General features: G+C 39.1%; 1 protein-coding gene across 2 annotated transcripts in view; it reads right to left on the reverse strand.

Moving 5' to 3' along the window:
* The window catches only part of NDC1 (NDC1 transmembrane nucleoporin), a 50,961-nt gene that overhangs the window by 12,395 nt on the left and 15,454 nt on the right, over positions 1–23,112 (reverse strand). Inside the window, exons 8-16 of one of the 2 annotated variants that reach the window (XM_084874562.1) lie at positions 22,157–22,292; positions 19,414–19,506; positions 16,634–16,715; positions 14,645–14,803; positions 11,124–11,369; positions 10,918–11,027; positions 8,736–8,786; positions 6,422–6,485; positions 5,707–5,807 (exon numbers count right to left, since the gene is read on the reverse strand). In XM_084874562.1, the coding sequence (XP_084730688.1) occupies positions 5,707–5,807; positions 6,422–6,485; positions 8,736–8,786; positions 10,918–11,027; positions 11,124–11,369; positions 14,645–14,803; positions 16,634–16,715; positions 19,414–19,506; positions 22,157–22,292 (1,042 nt within the window). The remainder of the gene's footprint in view (positions 1–5,706; positions 5,808–6,421; positions 6,486–8,735; positions 8,787–10,917; positions 11,028–11,123; positions 11,370–14,644; positions 14,804–16,633; positions 16,716–19,413; positions 19,507–22,156; positions 22,293–23,112) is intronic. The other variant, XM_084874561.1, reaches the window with a different exon arrangement.

Raw genomic sequence — 23,112 nt, forward strand, 5'->3', positions numbered from 1 at the left:
TTTGCCACATGGGTACAACTGAAAAACGTGGGGACAGAGAGTTGAAAGAATTGGTAATAAAATGACTGTGAAGGACATAAGGTCTAAGGAAGTGAAAACACTGGGGAGGACAAAGTATATAGAAGAAGCAAGGATATGAGAGGGCTGTGCTTAGAGCAAGGGCCCTTACATGAGCCCACAGATCTATAGCTAAAATTCAGGGGCATGAATTTTAGGATAAAATTGTATATTTAGTCCGAACCAATATGGTTCAGTTGGTTGGAGCATTGTCCGGTACACTGAAAGGTTGAGGGTTCGACTCCCAGTCACAGCACACACCTAGGTAGGGGGCACATACAGGAAGGAAACTGATCGATGTTTCTCTCATTAATGTTTCTATCTTTCTCTCTCTCTTTTTCTCCTCTCTGAAATTAATAAGCATGACCTCAAGTGAGGATTAAAAAATGATAAAGAAAATTTTAATTAAAAAAAATTGCATACTTATTGTAACGAAATTCTAAATTAAAATTTAGCATGTGTTTCTATTATGATTGTAAGCAACAAATCACAACAGCATTAGTGGCTCCTGTGACTTTGTCACTAACAGAAATCACCAATATCTTCATATCCTACCCCTATTGCAGTTATTTTGAAATACCATTCATCTTATTATTTTGAAATGAAAATATCTATTAGACTTACTGATATGTCCTGCTATATAATGCATTGATTAAAAAGCACACATTATATTACAAATTTAATGCTTTTGTAATTATATTTCAAATATAACTGATTTCCTTTCTAACCCTAAGTACTTTAAGCATTTAAGAACATTATTCTGAGGTCCAGGGGCTTTATCAGACTCTCAAAGGAATCTTTTGGAACAAAAACATTTAAGAATTCTGGCGAATTCAGGGGATAATGAGGCCTGGGTAACACCATGGATGAGACTGAAGGGTATATGAAAGAGTAACAAAGAGAAGGAAGTCAAAGAACTGTGGTGCCAAGTGTGGAACAAATATCCCATATGGACACTGAATTACTCACTTTAATCAATCTCAGGATCTGGGATGGAAAAGGAAAGACTGTAAGGTAGTTTGCAAAAGCTGATGATAAAAGGCTGACTGTGACGGCCTAGGAGAGATGAGATGCCATAGCCTCACACAAGGAACGGTTTTTACCCTCAGAAGTCAAGTACCAAATCACTGGACCTGTTCTTTGTTGCTTTTACTCCTTTCACCTCTCAAAAATATATCTCTGCCTCTTTCTACTCTGCCCCTCAAAAGTATTCTCCTTTCCAGCTCCTGTTTCAAAGTAAACAGGACCTAACAGTTTGGCAAGTCTGCGATTCCTACCTTCCTAACCAAGGTATGAATAACTACAATCAAATAAGCAGATTGCAATCATTGTTATACCTAGCCATAATCAACTATGAACAAGAATTAGAAATACTTATGGTGGGGAGGTGAGAATAAAATAATTGGGTACAGACTATATCTAAGGCAGTGTGAACCTTATGAAATAAATTCAATTTTAACCAGCATTTTAAAAAATGAAATAGAATGGAAAACATCAGAATGCAATGCACATACTAAAGATAAGCACTGTTCTAAGAACGTGTTATTTCTGTTACACACACATACACATCTGAGTCTAATGTAAACACACTGCAGGTCATGGTTCAAAAAGTTTGAAAGCCATGGTTCCAGAAGTAGAACCATCTCTCTGAAGAGAACCTCATGCGAAAATAAAAAGCCCACAAGAAGAATAAGGGATATGGATCTGCAGCTTTCCCTGGGGTCTAGAACATTGCTATTGTCCTGCAATCAGCTTGGGGGTCAGGTCCCAGCTCTGCCACCTATAAGACATGTGTGTAAGAAAAGTCCCTGCACTATTGAGCCTCCCTCGTTTGTAAAGGAGAACTAAAATACCTCCATCTTCCTTACTTCACAAGATAGTTATGAGGATCAAAAATAATGTGAAATAACTCTGTTGACTATAAAACACTATGCTGTTATTGTCATTTTATTTCAAACTACACAGCCAGATAGATGAAAAACAACTTACACAATGAGTATCAAAAATATGCCCAAGTCATTGCTACCCAATTGTGTGGTTAGACAAGCCAAATATACAAAGTTGTGGGGAAATACTAGGAAATTATTTCTTTAGAGAAAGGTAACTAGAAGAGGACAAATAATGAAACTATTCATTTGTATATATACATGTCTCAAGTAACACACGTGAGAAAATGGGCACAAAGAGGACTCAAAGCAAAAAAGAAAAATCACTGGTTTTGATGGGTAAGACTTAGAGGTAAAATGAATTGAGATAAAGGAACAATGAAGCATGTTTTCATATCATAAACTGCCTCCTAAGACCAAAAGATGCACCAACTGTTATCCTTAAGTGTAGTTCAATATCACCTCCTCCAGAACCCAACTGCACACACCAGCCCTACCTATCTCTAAATGTCTCTAGCACTCGGTGTTTATCTCTCTCATCAGACATACAACTAGTATTACTAGGCGGTATAAAACATATCATCCAAGATGAAGTCAGGAGAGGCAGCCTACTGGAAAGAAAGAAAGAAGTATATAGTTTATTTCTCTGCCTTTAAGTCTAGGATTTAAAAGATCTATTAATTTAAAACTATGCACCCCTCCTGCCCCTTCAGTGTGTCTCAGTGGATGAGTGTTGACCTATGAACCAAGAGGTCATGGTTTGATTCCTGTTCAGGGCATATGCCCCAATTGGCTTGATCCCTAATAGGGAGTGTGCAGGAGGAAGCCTATCGATGATTCTCTGTCATCACTGATGTTTCTATCTCTCTCTTCCTCTCTGAAATGAATAAAAATATATTTTTAAAAACAAAGAGGGGAGAAACCAAGATGGCAGCATAGGTAAACACCTAAACTTGCTGCCTCAGACAACTTCAAAACTACAACTAAAAGACAAAACGGACATCATCCAGAACCACAGGAAGGTTGGCTAAGGGGAAATTCTATAACTAGAAGGAAACAGAAAAGCACACTGAGACTCAGAGGAGCTGCAGAAGTAAAGTGCAGAGGTACGGAGGTGCGCACGCAGAGAGGGCTGGCAACTGAGTATGTGGCTGGCTTTTTCAATCTGCAGGGAGACACAAGCTCCCAACTGCTCTGAACTCCAGTACTAGGCAGGACTCTGGGGACCCAGACTCATACGGGGAGAAACTGGACTGTCTGGCAGCGGGCAGAACTCGAGGGTGGCTTTCTCTCAGAGGTGCTTGCAGCGATTACCGAGGAACATTGAGACCTGAGGGCCTCTTAGAGCTGGGCTGAGGAGAAGCCACTGCTGTTTGCTCTGTCCTGAAACCCCACCCCATCCAAGCTGTACGCAGAGGCTTTTGCATATGACTGGCCTGGTCCTTTGAAATCTAAACTTACCTAACTGCAGCTGAGTCAGAGAGATCCAGAACATCCAAAAGAAGGCCCAAGGCCCCACAGCAGCTTACACTGCTTCACACTGGGCCTCACCTGGGCACCTCCAAAACCCAAACAAAAAAGAGGAATCTGCAGATTTCTCTGTAGCTCCTGCTGAGTGGCCTCAGGCAGAGGCTAAATTAGCACCTCCTTGGAGATCCAAGAGCCAGTGTACCCACTGGTCAGAATGGGACCATCCAGATTACATCTCCTCAGTTCCATAAGGGACACACTCAGGGGGCAGACTCAGTGAGCAGCAAAGCCCCACTGAAGCAAGTCTTGCCTTAGAAGGGTGTCTCCACCGCAGTTCTCCCAGTGTAGACACAGCTGATCCTCACAGCCAACTGGCCTGGAGATCAATTCCTCCCAGTGACACCAACAACAATCAAGGCTTAACTACAACAAGGCTGTGCACACAGCCCACAAAGGGGTGCACCAAGAGTGTCCACCTCAGGTAATTGGGGAGGCTGAGCCACTGGACTCTATAGAACACCTAGCACATAACTCTTATCAACTCAGGGAAGCAGCCAAAATGCAGAGACAAAGAAACAGGTCACAAATGAAAGAAATAGAGGATATAGACTTCAAAAACCATGGTTATTAGGTTTTTCAAGAATTTTCTGGAAAAGGCCAATAAATTTAGTGAGACCTTGAGGATATGAAAAAGGACCAACTAGAAATTAAACATACACTGACTGAAATAAGCAAAAAACACCCAACCGGGAAAGAAAAAAGAATCCAAAAATATGAAGATAGTGTTTTGAGTCTCTGGGACAACTTCAAGAGTACCAACATCCAAATTATGGGGGTGCCAGAAGAAAAGAGAGAGCAAGATACTGAAAACCTATTTGAAGAAATAATGACCAAAAACTTCACCCACCTGGTGAAAAAATTAAACTTACAAGTCCAGGAAGCACACAGAACCCCAAACAAAAGGAATCCAAAGAGAACCACACCAAGACATATCATAATTAAAATGCCAAGAGCAAAAGACAAAGAGAGAATATTAAAAGCAACAAGATAAAAACAGTTAGTTACTTACAAGGGAGCACTGATATGATTGTCAACTGATTTCTCAACAGAAATTATGCAGGCCAGACAGGAGTGGCAAGAAATATTCAAAGTGATGAATAGCAAGAATCTACAACCAAGATTATTCTACCCAGAAAAGATATCATTCAGAACTGAAGGGCAGATAAAGAGCTTCACAGATAAGAAAAGCTAAAGATAAAAATTATGAACAACAAATACATATCTATCAACAAGTGAATCTAAAAATCAAGTGAATAAAAAATCTGATGAACAGAATAAACTGGTGAATATAATATAATCAGGGGCATAGAAAGGGAGTGGACTGACAATTCTTGGCAGGGGCGAGGGGGGGGGGGGGGGAGGGAGGCGTGGGCCGTACGGGAAGAGACTGGGCAAAAATCGTACACCTTCCAAAACTGGTTTGGCTCAGTGGATAGAGCATCAGCCTGCAGACTAAAGGGTCCCAGGTTCGATTCCAGTCAAGGGCATGTACCTTGGTTTCGGGCACATCCCCAGTAGAGTGTGTGCAAGAGGCAGCTTATCGATGATTCTCTCTCATCGATGTTTCTAACTCTCTGTCCCTCTCTCTCTTCCTCTCTGTAAAAAAAATCAATAAATAAAAAAGCTTAAGGTTTAAAAAAAAAATCTTATGCCTATGAATGAAGACTGGGGGGGGAAGACAGTGTGGGGTGGGAACCGAGTGGAGGGGAGCTACGGGGGTAAAAAAGAGGAACAATTATAATAATCTGAATAAAGATTTATTAAAAAAAAATAAAAACACAGAAAACTATGCACCCATCCTGATGGCGGGGGATCCACTGGCCTCAACTCTATCTTTTCTGGCTTCTGGCCAATAGGCAACTTATTATCTTCATGGGTAATTTAACTACAGGTCACTTTTAGTAAATATAAATTGTGTAAGGATCCAAACTGAACAGAATCCCAATATCCTAAATAATCCGATTAATACCAGAAGTATAGCCTATAGATTTAATATACTTCCTTTTTCTGTTACTACAAAATCATTTATAAGTGAATTAAAATCTCTTCCTAATCAATCTTAGATTGTAATTTCATGAGGGTGATAATAGTACCATTATTTTAACTTCTAACATATGTTTTGTGACTCAATAAATATGATATAAAAAAAAACAAAAACAAACTCAAAGACTGGGGTGGAGTGAGGTGGGGGGAGGCAAGGACCTTTACCTCCACTCAATCCACATTTGCCTACCTCTTGCAGTGTCAACAAAGTATTAAGAATTGCTGGTAGTGTAGTCTGGACAACTCCAAATCTATCTTCTGTAAATGACGCTGCTACTAAGTGTGACAAACCTCAAAGGGAAAACAAAAAAGTTAAAAGTGAATTAAAATTAGGCAAATCTACGGTACTTGCATATACCAACTGGACAATGGACTGATACTACATTAGGTAGTGATAAGTGACAGGAAGAAAAACAAAGCATAATAAGAGAATGCAGTCAGGTTATGAGGATACTTTTCATTAGGGGTCAGGAAAGACCTCTTTGAAGAAGTATCATTTAAGCTTTGAGAAGGCAGATCTATAACATAGATATGTAAGTTCTTAACAACTAAATTTACATATTTAACCTAAGCTAAATGTTAGAATATATTAAATATTAAGTTATGTCAAAATATATTGAGTGTTAAAAATAATTTATCTATTGCAGTTTTTTTGAAGGAGAGAGAAAGATATGCAAGAACCCCTGGTCCAGTTTCTCTGCTTATGTACAAGGAAAATTTCTGCCCAGATTAAAGTACACCTAAATATTTAAGAATAACAATTTAGATAGAACAAAGATAAACAATATATCTGAAAATTCAAAGATTGAGATCAAAGGCCAGAACTGACCTTATATGGATTACACTTCAATATTTAACTGATAATTAAAATCATTTCAGCAGGTCACAGAAATTAAATTACTTACCTTCCAAAGCCCAAATATGCATTTGGGCATCTGCAAAAACAGCCTGAATGGAGGCCTCTGGGTGCTACAAATACAACAAAAACATTTAAGTTAGTTCCACTGGGCAAAAACTCTTATTTCATCTAATCACCTATGTGGACTATAACAATAGAAAATGCACAGCTGTCTCTTAAGAATTAAAATCTAAAATTCTTATTTAATGTGATCTAACTGTAATAAAGCATTCAGCCACCAACTTATTATGTGACCCTTGCCAAGTCCCTAAATCTCTATGTGCCTCAGTTTCTCATTTAAAATAAGAGTTGCACACATTCAACCCATCTTAGAGGATTAGTATAGAGATCAGTTAAAGAATGGCTATACAAGCTTTCTTCAAAAATAAAGAACTACCTAAGTACATACTACTTTTCTTGAATTGTCTATCCTCAACCCCACTCCAAAGAAAAACACCCAACTCTCTTTAATATAACAAAACTGAATAGTATGGAGCAACAAACAATAGCCCATTTAAACAAATACTGGCTTTGGTAATGCACCTAATGAAGTCTATGAAGTACAACAGCACGTTAGATCTCTCAACATCAAAGAGCACGGTCTATAACTCCTTATCATACAATAGATCCACTTGCAAAGCTAGAATCAAAAGCAGCCTTCACTTCCAAGGAAAAAGGAGATCTTGCTCAGCCTCTGCCTGCCACTTATTGGCTATGCACCCTTAGACTAGCTACTTGACCTCTCTGAGCCTCAGGTTTCCTTATCAGTAAAACGAGGACAAAAAAACAAAAACAACTCACAGGAATGCTGTTAGAATTACATGAGGGAACTTAAGTGAAAAGAGCATGGGGTAGTACATCTTTCGAAACAAAGCACTAAAGTAAAACTTCAGACAATTCCTCTTCCTGTAGGATGAAGACACCTTTAGGGGTCGCATAGTTTTCCCAAACCTCTATGGTTGATTATTTTTTATAAAGGTAGTTGCTAGAGCAGTGTTTCCCAAACTTTTGACACACGTGTACCCCTTTTATAATTTTCGTAACGCTGAGTACCCCTCGTACTCATGAGAACGTAGAATTATGCGCAGCTAAGCACGGTGCAGTGCATATCCCCACCAAACTCCGGTGCAACGCATACCCCCACCAAACTCTTCCCATACCCCTGGGGGTACACGTACCACACTTTGGGAAACACTGTGCTAGAGGATGCCTCTTCCCTGCCACATTAGTGTGTGTGTGTGTGTGTGTGTGTGTGTGTGTGTGTGTGTGCTGGGAGGGTAGGGGGGGGGAGTTTCAAGAACTTCAAGTGTTTCTTTGTTATATGTATCTATATTATATCACATTTACTCAGATCTTTCTCCCCACAAGAGTATACTCCAAAAGAATAAAAATAATGTATGTCAATGCAAATTACCACTTCAAGGCATAATTCAGTGCAATATTAGCTAATAATACAATATCTTCAGAAAGAGAGAAGCTAGATTAAAAAAGAGAACAAAACAAACACTCTTTCCTCTACATAAGGACAAAGGCTTTTCCTCATCAAAGGATTAGTTAACACACAACAGCTGGAGCCAGTGAAAACAGGAATGAATTTTCAGCTTCTGCAATTGAGATTTACTCTCTTATGGCAGCTGGGGCAAGCAGCTGAGAGACAAGCTGGAAAGTCTTTTAGTCTGTGGCCTGAATTACAACTTTTTATGCAACACAAGTTTAACATCTTCAACCTAACCGTTATCTCCATTCTGAAGAGCAAATTGGCCACAAAGATGTTAGCAGGACAATGAAACATAAAGGAACACCATGGATTTGTTCATTTTGCAGGATGGGGTTGTAGATCAGCACAACGCTATCTACAGCCAAGAGACTCAGTAGCCAACTACAGCCAAGCCCCAGGAAGCCACTGAGGAGAGATGAGGTGAGAATGGGCAGCTACTGTTAAAATGGAGGTTTAGTGAAGCACTAACACAAAGCTGTTTGGCTTGCTAGGATCAAGCTACATATTTATTTGTTTTTAAATATATTTTTACTGATTTCAAAGAGGAAGGGAGAGGGAGAGAGAGAGATAGAAACATCAATTATGAGAGAGAATCATTGATTGGTTACCTCCTGCACACTCCCTCAGGGAATTAAACCCACAACCTGGGCATGTGCTCTTGACCAGAACTGAACCCGGGGCTCTTCAATAAACAGGTACGCTCTATCCACTGAGCCAAACCAGCTAGGGCCAAGCTACTTATTTAGAAGTCAAATCCTATCTGCTACTAAATTTCTTATTTCCTCTCCCCTCCATTCCCAATGCTATATCTACATATGCTTACCTTACTGAAAAAATACATTATCAGCACCCGTTTTGACATGAAATTCTTAATCTGAGTTGGGGGAGAAAAAAAAAAAAGAACACATTTAGAGTTTTCCATTCTATTCAAATGTAGTATCACATATTTCCAGGTTCTCCCTAATATTAACTTAAAGAAAACACTTCCTCTCTTACAGAGAACAGTATTTACAATAATCCATGTAAGGAAATACATTTGTACAATAAAATGGATAATCGAGATGAGCCATCTAACCTAAATTACATTCCTATGTACACATGTCTAAACCCCCAAATAAAGACATTTCATAATTAAAGGAATTTTCAGTGGTTCTGATAATATTTTCTGAGACTATATTCTTTCTCAGTTCTCTAGGGCTATCGTGCCCTTAAATCTCTTAATATAAAAAAAAGAGCATGTTTTCACTTACCCCATCTTCAAATCTTAGTTTGTTGTTTTCTACTAGTTGACATTTATAGAGAAAACAATTTCTTAGTATTATAAACTGACAGTATTTATGGCTTATAGAGCCATATGTGATACTGAAGTCTGTAAAATGTCTTCAGTTCTTCCTTCTATTAATTGATCCTTCCATCAGCAAGCGTAATTATTTCCCCCATCTTTAAAAAGTAAAACCCTTCCTTGATCCCTCAACTCCCACCAGTATTTATCCCATTTTCCCGCTCCATTTATAGCAAAACTCCTGGAAAGATCTGGCTTTTCTTGTGGTCTCCAATTCCTCTCTTACTCTCTCCTGACCCAATGCCAATCAACCATTCATTCCCCCTACTCCATCCAGTAGCTCTTGACAAGGACTCAATGACCTGCCCATTGCAACAGTTCATTAACAGTTTGAATCTCATGCTACTTATTACCAGCAGTATCTGACACTCACTTCTCCTTGGAACACTTTTTTCTTGGTTCTCTTCTCACCTCAATAGCCACTTGGTCTCTTGCTATCCTTCATCTACCAGACCTTTAGTCATTGGAAGGTCCTAGTTCTTGCATCTCTTTTCTTCTGTATCTACACTCCCCAAGTGTTTTCATTGAGTTTCATGGTTTTAAATACTGCCTATACTCTGATGACTTCAAATTTTAATTTTTTTCTTTTTCTTTTTTGGTCAATCCTCACCAGAGGATATTTTCCCACTGATTTTTAGAGAGAGTGGAAAGGAGAGAGACAGAAACATCGATATGAGAAAGACACATAGATTGGTTGCCTCCTGCACAGGGCCTGACCAGGGCCAGGGATTGAGCCTGCAAACAAGATATGTACCCTGGACCAGAATCAAACTCGGGACGCTTCAATCCGAAGGATGACACTCTGTGCACTGAACCAAAAAATTAGGGCCAAATTTACATTTCTAGTACAGAACTTTCTCCATACTTCAGAAATACATCTAATTTCTTACTCAGTATTTTCCATTGGCTATGTGCCAAGATCTGTTTAAATTAACATGTTTAAAATCAAATTCCAAATTTCCCCACTTCATCTCAATCAAATCACTTCTTGCAGAACCATTAGCAAATTGCACTCAATAAATTGTAACTATATTATTTCAGATTCTTTGGGCCAAAAACTGTAAAGTCAATATTTACTCTATTTTACACACCACAACTAAATCATAAGCAAATCCTATGGCACCTACTTTCAAAATATATCCAGACCTTGATCAGACCGTCACCACAACCACTCTGGTCACAGATACCACCACCTTGCACTAGACTACTTCAAGAGCTTTACTATTGCCTCTGCTTCTATCCCTGCCCTCTGAGAATGTAATCTCAACACGACAGTTAGAGCAGTACTTTCAAAGTACAAGGTTAAATCATGTCATTCTTGTGGGCAAAACCATACAATGGCTTTCCATCTCACTCAAAGGAAATGTCAGTCCTATACAATCCTAATGGGCCGATGAGCTCTGGGTGCCTGCTACCCCTGTGATCTCATCACCCACCTACCTGCCACTTTCCCGCCACTCATTCGGCTCCAGCCACACTTTGTGTCCATATTCCTCACACTAACCAACCAAAACCAGTTAACAATTGGAAATTTCATATGGGACAACTTACTATATGAAGCATCAGAACAAAAATCCTATTTATTTCTTATGGATTACTCATTTGAAATCCTTTATGCTCAATACTACATGCCAAATATAAATCCTATATCATATCATCTTACCTGTTCATGTTTATTCTGAATCCATGAATAAATCACACTGGGCTGTCTCATTGTCTTACCCTCAGCACTAACAGTAGATGCAAGATTGGAAAATCCATTCATTTGCTGATCTAATTTAAAAAAAAAAAAAAAAAAAGTGAACACTTAGGCTATCTGATTCTCTGCAACTCTGACATTTCAAATTTTAGAAAATAAACAGTCCTCACCAGGGGTAGAAGACCATAACCTTGGCCCTCTTCTTATTAGCTGAGAACTTTCAGGTGACCCATAGCCAGTGGTTGCATCAAAAGTTCCAGCCATCCGATTTATCACAGTAGAGCCAAAAGGAGGTCCAAGGGGACTTGAAATTTCAGGTGTAGATAATTTTGGGGAAAACAATGATGTCTTAACTGACGGTGGCACTGAAGACCGAGACATCTGACTAGATTTTGGGGTCTGAAAAGTAGTTTCTTCTGCAAAAGAACAGATAGAGTGCTGAAGGGGCAAGCTGGTCCAAACAGGCCAATATGAGGGTTCTCAAATTTTATACATCTTAATTTTTTATTTAACGTATTACCAAAGGCTCAGTAGGTTGTTTCCATTTAGGTTTACATTCTCAAGATACTGTTTTTACTACTGCAACTCAATGATCACTCAAGGAGGTTTAATCATCTTTTTCTGTCACATGGGTACAGCCTCTCTTGTCTCCCCCTCCCCCCCACAAATAAGCTCATCATCAAGGTCAGTTTCTCTAGGCCCGTGGTTGGCAAACTGCAGTTCATGAGCCACATGCAACTCTTTGGCTCTTCCACTAAATACCACGGCCTAGGCAAGTCTATTTTGAAGAAGTGGCGTTGGAAGTAGTTTAAGTTTAAAAAATTTGGATCTCAAAAGAAATTTCGTCGTTGTACTGTTGATATTTGGCTCTATTGATTAATGAGTTTGCCAAACACTGCTCTAGGCTGTTTTGAATAAACTTCTCAATTTCTATTTTATTGTTATACTAGAGGCCTCATGCACGAAATTCATACACTGGAGGGAGGGGGGGAGATTCCTCAGACCAGCCTGCACCCTCTTGCAGTCGGGGACCCATCAGGGGATGTCCAGTCACGTTCCTCTCACAGTCTGGGATCCCTCACTCCTTAGCATCCACCTGCCTGCTGCTTCTTAGCGCTGGCTCAGAGGTGGGAGAGGCTCCTGCCACTGCCGCTGTACTAGCCAGCCAGAAGCTGGGCTCACTGCTCCTTAGTGCTTCTGCAGAGGTGGAAGGGGCTCCCATCACTACCACTGCACTTGCCAGCCACGAGCCCAGCTTCTGGCTGAGCAGCACTTGCCCTGTGGAAACGCACTGACCACCAGGGGGCAGCTCCTGTAGTGAGCTCCTGTATTGATGCCCCCTGGTGGTCAGTGAGCATCATAGCAACCAGTCGTTTTGATTGTCCCAATGAAACGATAGCTTAGGCTTTTATTATATAGATAGATGGAAATAACTTTAATTATTGCATTAGAATCTTTCCAGTTTTACTGCACCCTCCTTCTATGACAATTACTTGGTTAAACATAACTAAAATTATATTATGAAAATTTACAAATCAGGGTGCTAACCTTATCCCATTTTCCCCAGAATCCTTTCAAAGTCATATCAAAGACCAATTTGCCCAGGATACCTACACATCTGACTCTACAAATCTGATCTGCAAATAGTTTTTTCACAAATTGTAAGTCTAGTTATTCAGTTATAGAATCTGGTATAAAAACAAAGGAACATTTTCCCTGCCACACCAGTCAGCATAAGGTACAAAGACAAAAGAGTACAGATAAGTATTCTATCTTCTTAATAAAACCACATAAGACATTAAACATTTAAAGTACATTTTCATTACATGACTTTTTAAAGAGTTGGTGGCAAATAGAAATCTTTGAAAAATCAATTTAAAAATTAAGACTGGGGTTTTTAAGTTCTGCAATAGTTCCTCAAATTTAGAAGCAAATTTTGCCCATTTGATGGGATATGACAACAATTTAAAATAATGAAAAACCCATTTAGACCCATGATCCCTCCAATCCAATGTTACAATGATCTTTATAGCATGATTATTTAATGTAAATAGCCATTTCAAAATCTTCAACTGGTTCCATACCCCAATGAGATAAAATCTAAACTCTGTTTTTTAACAAGCAAGACCTCCTTTTATTATCAAATATTATCTTATCCGTGCAGGCTCCTTTTGACAGATTTCTATTTAGTAGTTACATCCTATATAATAAGTGTCTATCTATATAATAAAAGCCTGATATGCTAAGTGTCTGGTTGACCAGTCGGCTGTTCAATCAATCAAAGCATAATATGCTAATGAATGCTAAGGTCACTCAACTGCTCACTAAGACATACCACCAGGGCAGACAGTCAACTGGTCAACCAGTTGCTATGACATGCACTGACCACCAAGGGGCAGACGCTTCAACCAGTAGGTTAGCTTGCTGCTGGGGTTCGGGGCTGATCGGAACTGAACGAGACAGGCCACACATGCCCTGGAGCCCTCCTGTAGTCCCTCCCCAGCTGGCCAACCTCTCACGTCTCCCCAGCCCTGATCATGCACCAGTGGGGTCCCACAGCCTGGACTGTGCCCTCTTGTTCGTTAGCTTGCAGTTGGGTCCCTGACAGCCCTGAATCTGGTTCACCCACATCCCAGACCCAGACAGGAGGGAGGAGGGAGTCCAATTCCTTGCGGTACCTCCACAATTCCCCCCTTCTCCCCCTGCAGGCCAGCCCCTCCCAAAGCCCCAATCGCCAGCCAGGCCAAAGGAACCCTCCAGTGCAGGAATTCGTGCACCAGACCTCTAGTATCTACATATATAAAAGCCTAAGTGGCCAGTCGACCATTCACCAGGTACCTATGACATGCACTGACAACCAGGGGCAGACACTTTGATCAGTTGGTTAGCTTCCTGCTGGGGTCAAGCCAATCAAGGATGGGTGAGATGGGCCGGACACACCTTGGAGCCCTACCTGGCCCCAATCGTACATTAGTGGGATCCTGGATTGCGAGAGGGTACAAGTCAGGCCAAAGGACCCTACTGGTGCACAAATCCATGCACTGAACTTCTAGTTCCATATATAAGTACTAATCTGAAAGATGATAACATATGAAATATTCTAGAACCTTTGAAAATCTGACATCCATGAACTTATTTCAATCATTTTTCAACTGTAATCTTATTTGTTTTGGGTATTTGGAAGAGTTCACATAACATTGCTTTTTAATTTCAGGATTCTCTTTAAAAACAAAACAAAAAATCACAAATTCAGATACTGGGTCCAAATTCTCTCATGGGAATAATGGACTAAATCTAACCCATACCTTCCCCCTTCAGATGAAACATGTGTTCCGAACTTTATCACTATCCCCACCTAGCCAGTTTTGCCCACTTTTACTAAATGCCTAGCTCCAAAAAGCATCTAACATTACAGTTTTACAGCCCTAGGCATTTTCTACTTAAGGGATTTGGTGAAAAAGCATAAGTTCCTCCATTTTGAATCACCATCACACTGGACTTAATTTTTCTGACCTACAATGATACCCAGTTCTTATTCCTGGTACAGTGCAATATCCCATATATTGAATTAATTTCCCTAAATATACATGTATCTCACACTCATACACATATCTTTAGATTAACTACCATCACCTTTCTTAGGAAATAAAATGCAAATGTATCCCCCTCTCTTAGCAGTATAAGCAGTTACCTGGAATATTCATTTTCTTAGGCTCCACTGAGTATGAGGAAGACATTACTCTTCCATTTGTTGCAGCAGCTTCTTGGTAGAGAATCAATTTCTGAGTCATATCATTTAAAAGATTCAAACACTCCCTTGAAATGGCCGTCCAATTGTGGGGATGTCCACCTAAGAGGTCCAAACACCAACTTTTAAAAGTATATAATTGTATAGTCCCTCAAATGAGAAAAATCAGTTAGAAATGCTACATTACACTTTGCATCAGGGCCAAGTTTTCTCAATTAAGCAACTATTTATATTCATATTCATGCCATCTAATACACAGTTCAATAAGTATTTGGATGAAATAATTTTCCCCAAAGTCTACAAGCAAAAAGTTGCTATTTTACCATAAAAATCTCTCAAGCTGATCACTAAAATAAAGCCAAACACTAGAGAATGGTTTGAGCGCAAATGCCCAGGCTTTCTTTACTAACCATACTGAAGACTCAAGACTAAGACAACAAACACTAGCATGTCTAATGAGATGTATACCATGGCCCCTGGTGACCTCTAAATTGTTATAACTGAACCACTGTGCTTCCTTATATATTCATTTGTATAATAGTCCCTATTTGCTATTATATCCATAGGATTAGACATTATTTGGTAATAATCACACTTTATAACTGAAGAATTTACATGTCTGTGAATATTTAAATTGAGCTATATGACCCATACTCTTCTTTCTCATTATCTTTTGATTTTCTAAGACTTTTACCTCCTAGGGCTGTCATGTAAAATCAACTATACTTCATTATGTGTTGAAAATATAGGAGTCCACTGAAAATCAGTTTCCCCATCCTGGTGCCAATCATCCTCTTCTACTTAGATCCCCCCCTTAAACATTTCCCCTTTACAACTCAAGAGGAACACTGCTTCACTTGCAAGATAACAACATATTCCATTAGCAGGCCCTAGAATGTTTTATACTGCTGTAACTCAGGACCACTAGGGAACTACATAATGTTCCAGTTAAATTTTAATAATATACCCTAGAATAAAAGTTCTCTGGCAGAGAACATACCACCTTGTTACAGTTTACCTGAATATCTGGTGAAAATATTTAATGTATAGAGAATTCCTAGCCCCAGCCTGTTTAGCTGAATGGGTAGAGCGTCAGCCTAGGGACTAAAAGGTCCCAGGTTCAATTCTGGTCAAGGGGACATGCCTGGGTTGTGGGCTTGATCATCAGTAGGGGGCACGCAGGAGGCGGCCGATCAATGATTTTCTCATCATTGATGTTTCTATCTCTCTTTCCTCTCCTTTCCTCTCCGAAATCAATGAAATATATATATTTAAAAATTAGAGAATTCCTAAGTGAACCTAAGTCTGATAGAAAACTATTGCTATAGTTATTCTCCACATAAGCACTAGATTTTTCATGTTCCTAAAAGGAGAGTAGCTTCAATCATTTACATTTTTATATAACTCGATTTTATTTCCATGTAACAACTAACTATAAATAAGGTTTATTTTACAATCTGGGAATGGACAAGTTTAGCAAAATAATGAAGAGCTAATTAGAGACGGTAAAAAGCTACCCAGTTCTCTGTCCCCGTGTTGGCTAGGGATGTTTCTTTTTTTCCTAAATATAAGGCACAATTACAGTCTTGAAGAGATTGGCAAGTAAGAGAGTCACCAACACCATCTTTGGGTCACCATCAAATCTAGTTCCTTTCTAATTTTTTTTTTAAAGGAGGCAGAATAGCATTGCAGGAAGGGGAGCTCTGAACATGGGAATCAAATTTCTTATTCTAACTCTGACATTAACTTTATTTAAGCCACTTATTTTCTATGAGAATTAGGTATCCCATCTAGAGATTAGACCACCTGACATTTAAGACCCCCCTGTAGCATTAGCCTTTTATTATATAGGATAACTATCCCACCAAAAAGTTTAAATAGAACACTTTCTACACATACATGTTTAGTCAGGTCTATTACTTTTAGCATTACCTGGCTGACTAAGACTAAAAACTTCTTGTCTTCGTGAAGGAGAATATTGAGAAAGCAACATCAGGTCCTGTAAGGCCAAATACTAAAAGGGGAGAAAAACATAGTTTACTTTTTTTAATATTTACATAAAATCTTACTTATAAGTTGGGCTCAACATGATATATAAGGGGAAATCAGTTGAAATTTTTCATAAAGAAAATAATATTTAATCTGGCTTGGCTCAGTGGATTGAGTGTCAGCCTGCGGAATTGAATTCGATTCCAGCCAAGGGCACATGCCTGAGTTGCGGGCTCCACCCACAGTAGGGGGTGTGCTGGAGGCAGCCAATCAATGATTCTCTCTCATCATTGGTTTCTATCTCTCTCCCCTCTCTGAAATCAATAAAGAAATATATTACAAAATAAAATATTTAACCTTCCTTTTTAGATTTCCAGAATTTTCCTATCTCTGTCCTCTACATTAACTTTATTTAAGCCACTTATTTATTTAGCAAAATAATAGAGCTAATTAGAGAGACGGTTTCTTCTTGGGACCAACATAAGGAAGCTTCACAAAAGTATGGTCTCTCGAATGATGAGTGAAGAGGTTTGACAAGGAACAAAATGAAATTTTTTTGTAAGAAAGTACTACAGACATTGCAGAGTGTCATGATGGTGTCATGATGAGTAAGATGTAGCACAGCCTAATTCAGGGGTCTTCAAACTACGGCCCGCGGGCCACATGCGGCCCGCAGAGGAGTCTGATCCGGCCCGCCAGGTTTTTTGGGCAGTGAGCGCAACCGAGGTGTTACAGTAGGAATTAGTAGTTCATATAGTCCAGCCCTCCAGCTCTCTGAGGGACCGTGATCTGGCCCCCACTTTAAAAAGTTTGAGGACCCCTGGCCTAATTGAAAAGGCAGATGCACAAAATAATGAAAATTTACTAAAGTAAGTAAAGTTTGAACCACCTATTCTTCTTGGGACCAAATGATGGTCCTCGAACCACTCGTGGTCTGTGAGGTCCTAAAGGTTGGCAACCGCTGCTCTATAGAATACCCCACCCACTACAGATCCCTGCTACACAGAACCATAGAACTCTGTGTTCTTTCCCATCTCTGTGGTGGAAAACATACACATCACTTCCTCCTGGAACTTTTCCTGGCCTCCCTCAACAAACATACTATACACTACAGTTCTCAACTGTGGCACTTAACATAATTTATTGTAATTACCTATTTACTTGTCTCACCTGTTCCACCAAATTGTGAGGCAGGAACAAAGTATTGCATGCTATCACATTCGAAATCAGTGCCTAGCACACAGTAGACATGCAATGTCTGTAGTACTTTCTTACCAAAAAATTTCATTTTGTTCCCTGTCAAACCTCTTCACTCATCATTCAAGAGACCATACTTTTGTGAAGCTTCCTTATGTTGGTCCCAAGAAGAATAAGTGGTTCAAACTTTACTTACTTTAATAAATTTTCATTATTTTGTGCATCTGCCTTTTCAATTAGGCTGTGCTACATCTTACTCATCATGACACCCTACATAACTAGCAGTGACTGACACCTGCCCAATAAAGATTTGTTAAATCGATGTTAGGTATTTTTATTTAATTAGTCCTAATTGATGATTTAAGGTCATCAAATCCTCAATGGTTTCTTTTCTTATTGGTTTATAACTTTTCCAGTGCAATCAAAACTATGAAGTCTAACTATTTCAATTCTCTTTTAATTACTATGACCTCTTAACAGGATCACATATATTGTAGATCTACTTTAAAATTTCAAAATGCGCCGAAACCGGTTTGGCTCAGTGGATAGAGCATCGGCCTGCAGACTGAAAGGTCCCGGGTTCGATTCTGGTCAAGGGCATGTACCTGGGTTGCGGGCACATCCCCAGTGGGGGGTGTGCAGGAGGCAGCTGATCGGTGATTCTCTCTCATCAATGTTTCTAACTCTCTATCTCTCTCCTTTCCTCTCTGTAAAAAAATCAATAAAATATATATTTTAAAATTTCAAAATGCAATTTAAGTCAAAACAATTTATTCTCTTTAATTTTATTTGTAAATTTATTGCAACTTCTTTAAACTCTTTTAGATTAAAATTTATTTTAAGATCGCTGAAACCGGTTTGGCTCTACGGACTGAACGGTCCCAGGTTCGATTCCGGTCGAGGGCATGTACATTGGTTGCGGGCACACTCCCAGTGCGGGGTGTGCAAGAGGCAGCTAGTCGATGTTTCTCTCTCATTGACGTTTCTAGCTCTCTATCTCTCTCCTTTCCTCTCTGTAAAAAATTAATAAAATATATATATATTTTTTAAATTTATTTTAAGATAATAATTATTATTCATATCTTCAGAGAGTTCACTGAATGTCTACACACTACCAAGCACTACCTTTACTCATAATGGCCATCAATACTACATGAGTGAAAATACATATTGATCTAGTGATTTTAAAAAATCAATAGTGCTTTGTTTTGCTACCATGAGGAGTTTGTGAAAAGCTAATGCATATAATCATATTTTATGTGTGGAAATATTTTTATACCTATTCTGATATAGATTAGCTTAACTTTGTACACATGCATTACAGTATATACATTCATTTTAGTCACTTGGAAAAAAAACTGAAAAAGTAAACAGCATTCAATGTAGCATGTAACTGATTTTTACAATAAAAGTTTTAGAATATATGCTAGGCCCTCAAAAATACCTAAATATATTATATATTAAGTCCTTCTCTAAGATAAGTTAGAGATGACTGTGTAAAGATATAAAATGCACAGTTCTGGTACCTTTATGATGAGGGGTGGATTACTGTTTAAGACTTTTGGGAGGCATTCGTCTGACTCTTCCGCAAATGGTGGTTGAACAGGGAACAGATGAGCCTATCAAACATAATCAAAAGGACTATGAAAGTGAGAATTTTCATGGCTTTATTATAGTCAGTAAATACTAACTGATATTAGTTATTAAAAAAAGAGACCAAATTAACATCTTTACTGTTCCTTGCAAATAGGTTGTTAAAGATATTTCTATACTCAGACATACTAAAATTTTATTAGATCTCTGGTTTCCAATAATGAAACAAATTTTAGAAGCAAAGATTCTTTGAAGCCATTAAAAATATAAACCTACAGAGATGGTAAAATGAAACCAAAACACTCATTTTCCAAGACAAACACTTGGATGATAAAGACAATGTAAATCCCATCCATTTAAAAACATTTCTTCTGATTTGTATGCATGCATATAAGCATAACCAATGGACGAAAAACTCTGGGGAGGGAGGGCATGTATGGGAGTGGGGGTGGGGTGGAGATTAGTAAGGTATGTACACATATAATACTTTAATTTAAAAAAAGAGAAAAAATAAATAAATAAATAAATAAAATTAGGAAAAAGAAAAAAGAAAAAAAGAAAAACATTTCTTCAGCCGAGGCCAGTTTGGCTCAGTGGATAGAGCATCAGCCTGCAGACTGAAAGGTCCCAAGTTCAATTCCGGTCAAGGGCATGTACCTTGATTGCGGGCACATCCCCAGTGGGGGTTGCAGGAGGCAGCTGATCGATGTTTTTCTCTCATCGATGTTTCTAACTCTCTATCCCTCTCCCTAAAAAATCAATAAAATATATATATATATATATATATATTTTAAATTTCTTCTGGCCTGGCTTGGTGGCTTGGTTGTTGGAACCTAGTCCCATACACTAGAGGAGTTCAATTCCCAGTCAGGGCACATACCTATGTTGCGGGTTCAATCCCTGGAAAGGGCATGTACAAAAGGCAACTGATGGATTTTTCTCTTTCACATCAATGTTTTTCTCTCTCTCGCTTCCTCTCTCTCTAAAAATCAATAAAAACATATCCTCGGATGAGGATTAAAATCCTATATAATAAAAGGGTAATATGGCCCTGACCAGTTTGGCTCAGTGGATAGAGTGTCAGCCTGTGGACTGAAAGGCCCCAGGTCAAATTATGGTCAAGGACATATACCTTGGTTGCAGACACATCCCCAGTGGGGAGTGTACAGGAGGAAGCTGATCAATGTTTCTCTCTCATTGATGTCTCTAACTCTCTATCCCTCTCCCTTCCTCTCTGTAAAAAATTAATAAAATGCCCAGCCAGATATAGCTCAGCATTTGGGTGTCAACTGAGGAACCAAGAGGTCATCAGTTCAATTTCCTTAATCCCCAGTGTGGGGTGTGCAGGAGGCAGACAATCGATGATTCTTTCTCATCATTGATGTTTCTCTCTCTCTCTCTCTCTCTCTCTCTCTCTCTCTCTCCCTTCCTCTCTGAAATCAATTAAAATATATATATTTTTAGAAGGCCTAACATGCAAATTATCCCCTCACCCACAGTTCAACTGGAATTTGACTAGGGGCGGGGCCGGCCCAGCAACTGCCCAGGACTCCTCCCCGTGGCCAGTTCCATGTCCAATTGCCCCCAACCCCATCAGGGGCGGGGCCAGCCCACCAACCACCCATGACCCTTCCCCGGCCAGCCCCGTCCCCTATCTCCACCCCCGCCCCCTCACGCCGGCCAACCTCCCACATCCCGTCCCCCACAGCCAGCCCCACAAATTCGTGTACTGGGCCTCTAGTTATATATATATATAAATAAACATTTCTTCAATATATTTTTGTATACATCCTTACCAGTATTGTTATCTCTTGTCATTTTTTAAAATATTTTTAATTGATTTTAGAGATAAAAGAAGGGAGAGTGATGGAGTGATAGAAACATCAATGAGAGAAACGCCCATAAGCTGCCTCTGCACATCCCCTACTAGGGATCAAGCCCGCAACCAAGGCATGCACCCTGAATGGGAATGGATATGATGACCTCCTGGTTCATGTACTGAAGCTTACCACTGAGCCACACCCTCGGCTTCAATATACATTTTTAAAGTTTCATTCAAAGAACAAATATTTTATTGCCTTACATTTAAATAATTTAGTAGTATCTATATCAATAGCACATAAGAATACTTTAAAATTCAGGCCTCTCTAGTACTCAACAAAGAAATGAAAACCTTCAGAAGAGAATTCAATTATAGGTTAAGCATAGTAAACAGATACCATTAAACCTCCATTCAATTCAGTTTCCAATAATACCAACATTGTTCCTCGTTATATAATAACAACAGCCCTAGCTTGTTTGGCTCAGTGGATAGAGCATTGGCCCAAGGACTGAAGGGTTCCAGGTTCGATTCCAGTCAAAGGCACATAATTCAGTTGCAGGCTCAATCCCCATGCTGGAAGCAACCAATCGATGTGTACTTCTCCCTCCCTCCCTTCTATTCTGACTAAAAATCAATGGAAAAAATATCCTCGGATGAGAATTAACAAACAACAACAACAAAGTAAAAGAAGGTTAATAAATGATGCATCCCTAGTGAAGTCTCAGAAAAGAGATCAAAACCCAATTTACCAAAATGGCTTTGGGCATAACAGCCTGCTGATCAGTGCTCTACTAAAAATAAATCTGTGTAGTACTCCAAAATATAAATGTATTAACAAAAAAATCAGCACTAACCTCTGTGGCATAGATTTTGAAGAGTATCCACGAGATGTACCAAGTCATCAGAAGAAAGACTCCACATAACCAGACATGGTAGAGTAATGAGAGATTCAAGAGGCCACTCACAGTATCAAGAGGCCTATGAAATTGCCTATGAAAACAAAAATTACTACTTAATCCCATGGGGAAAAATACAGTCTAAGCATTTAACAGACTTAAGCACAACAATGAGAAACAAATAAATCCTATTTGCAAATAATAATGGTAATACTCATTTTGTGCCCTATAGAATTCTTTCCCTAATACCTTCTAACAAAAAACATAAAGAGAACCTAAAAGCAAGAGTAAACCTAAACTAGCTCTCAGTTCCTTGTGTTCAAAATCTTCACTGCCACTTACTATGGAAAAAGAATAAGCCAAACCTATAAACCAACCCCTAGAAGTTCAGTAAAATTATATTACTGTTGCTTTCTAGTTTGATACTTAAAAATCATTCAGCATAACTAGCACCTCTCCTGGAACACATTTCAGCTCTATCTGTATACCCTACCAACAGTTTCATAGTAGTTAAAAGCACATAGTGCTATTAAAAATAACTATCTTTACTTTTTAATTTTTTTATATATATTTTATTGATTTCTTACAGAGAGGAAGAGAGAGGGATAGAGAGTGAGAAACATCAATGAGAGAGAAACATTGACCAGCTGCCTCCTGCACATCCCCTATTGGGGATGTGCCTGCAACCAATGTACATGCCCTTGACCAGATTCGAACCTGGGACCCTTCAGTCCGCAGGCCTACGCTCTATCCACTGAGCCAAACCAGTTTCGGCTAAAATTTTTTTTATTGATTTCAGAGAGGATGGGAGAGGTAAAAAGAGAAGCATCAATGATGAAAGAGAATCATAGATCAGCTGCCTCCTGTACACCTCCTACTGGGGATCAAGCCCACAACCCAGGCATGTGCTTTGA

Source organism: Pipistrellus hanaki, assembly GCF_964339955.1.
Source record: "Pipistrellus hanaki genome assembly, chromosome: 2".
NCBI classification, from domain to species: domain Eukaryota; kingdom Metazoa; phylum Chordata; class Mammalia; order Chiroptera; family Vespertilionidae; genus Pipistrellus; species Pipistrellus hanaki.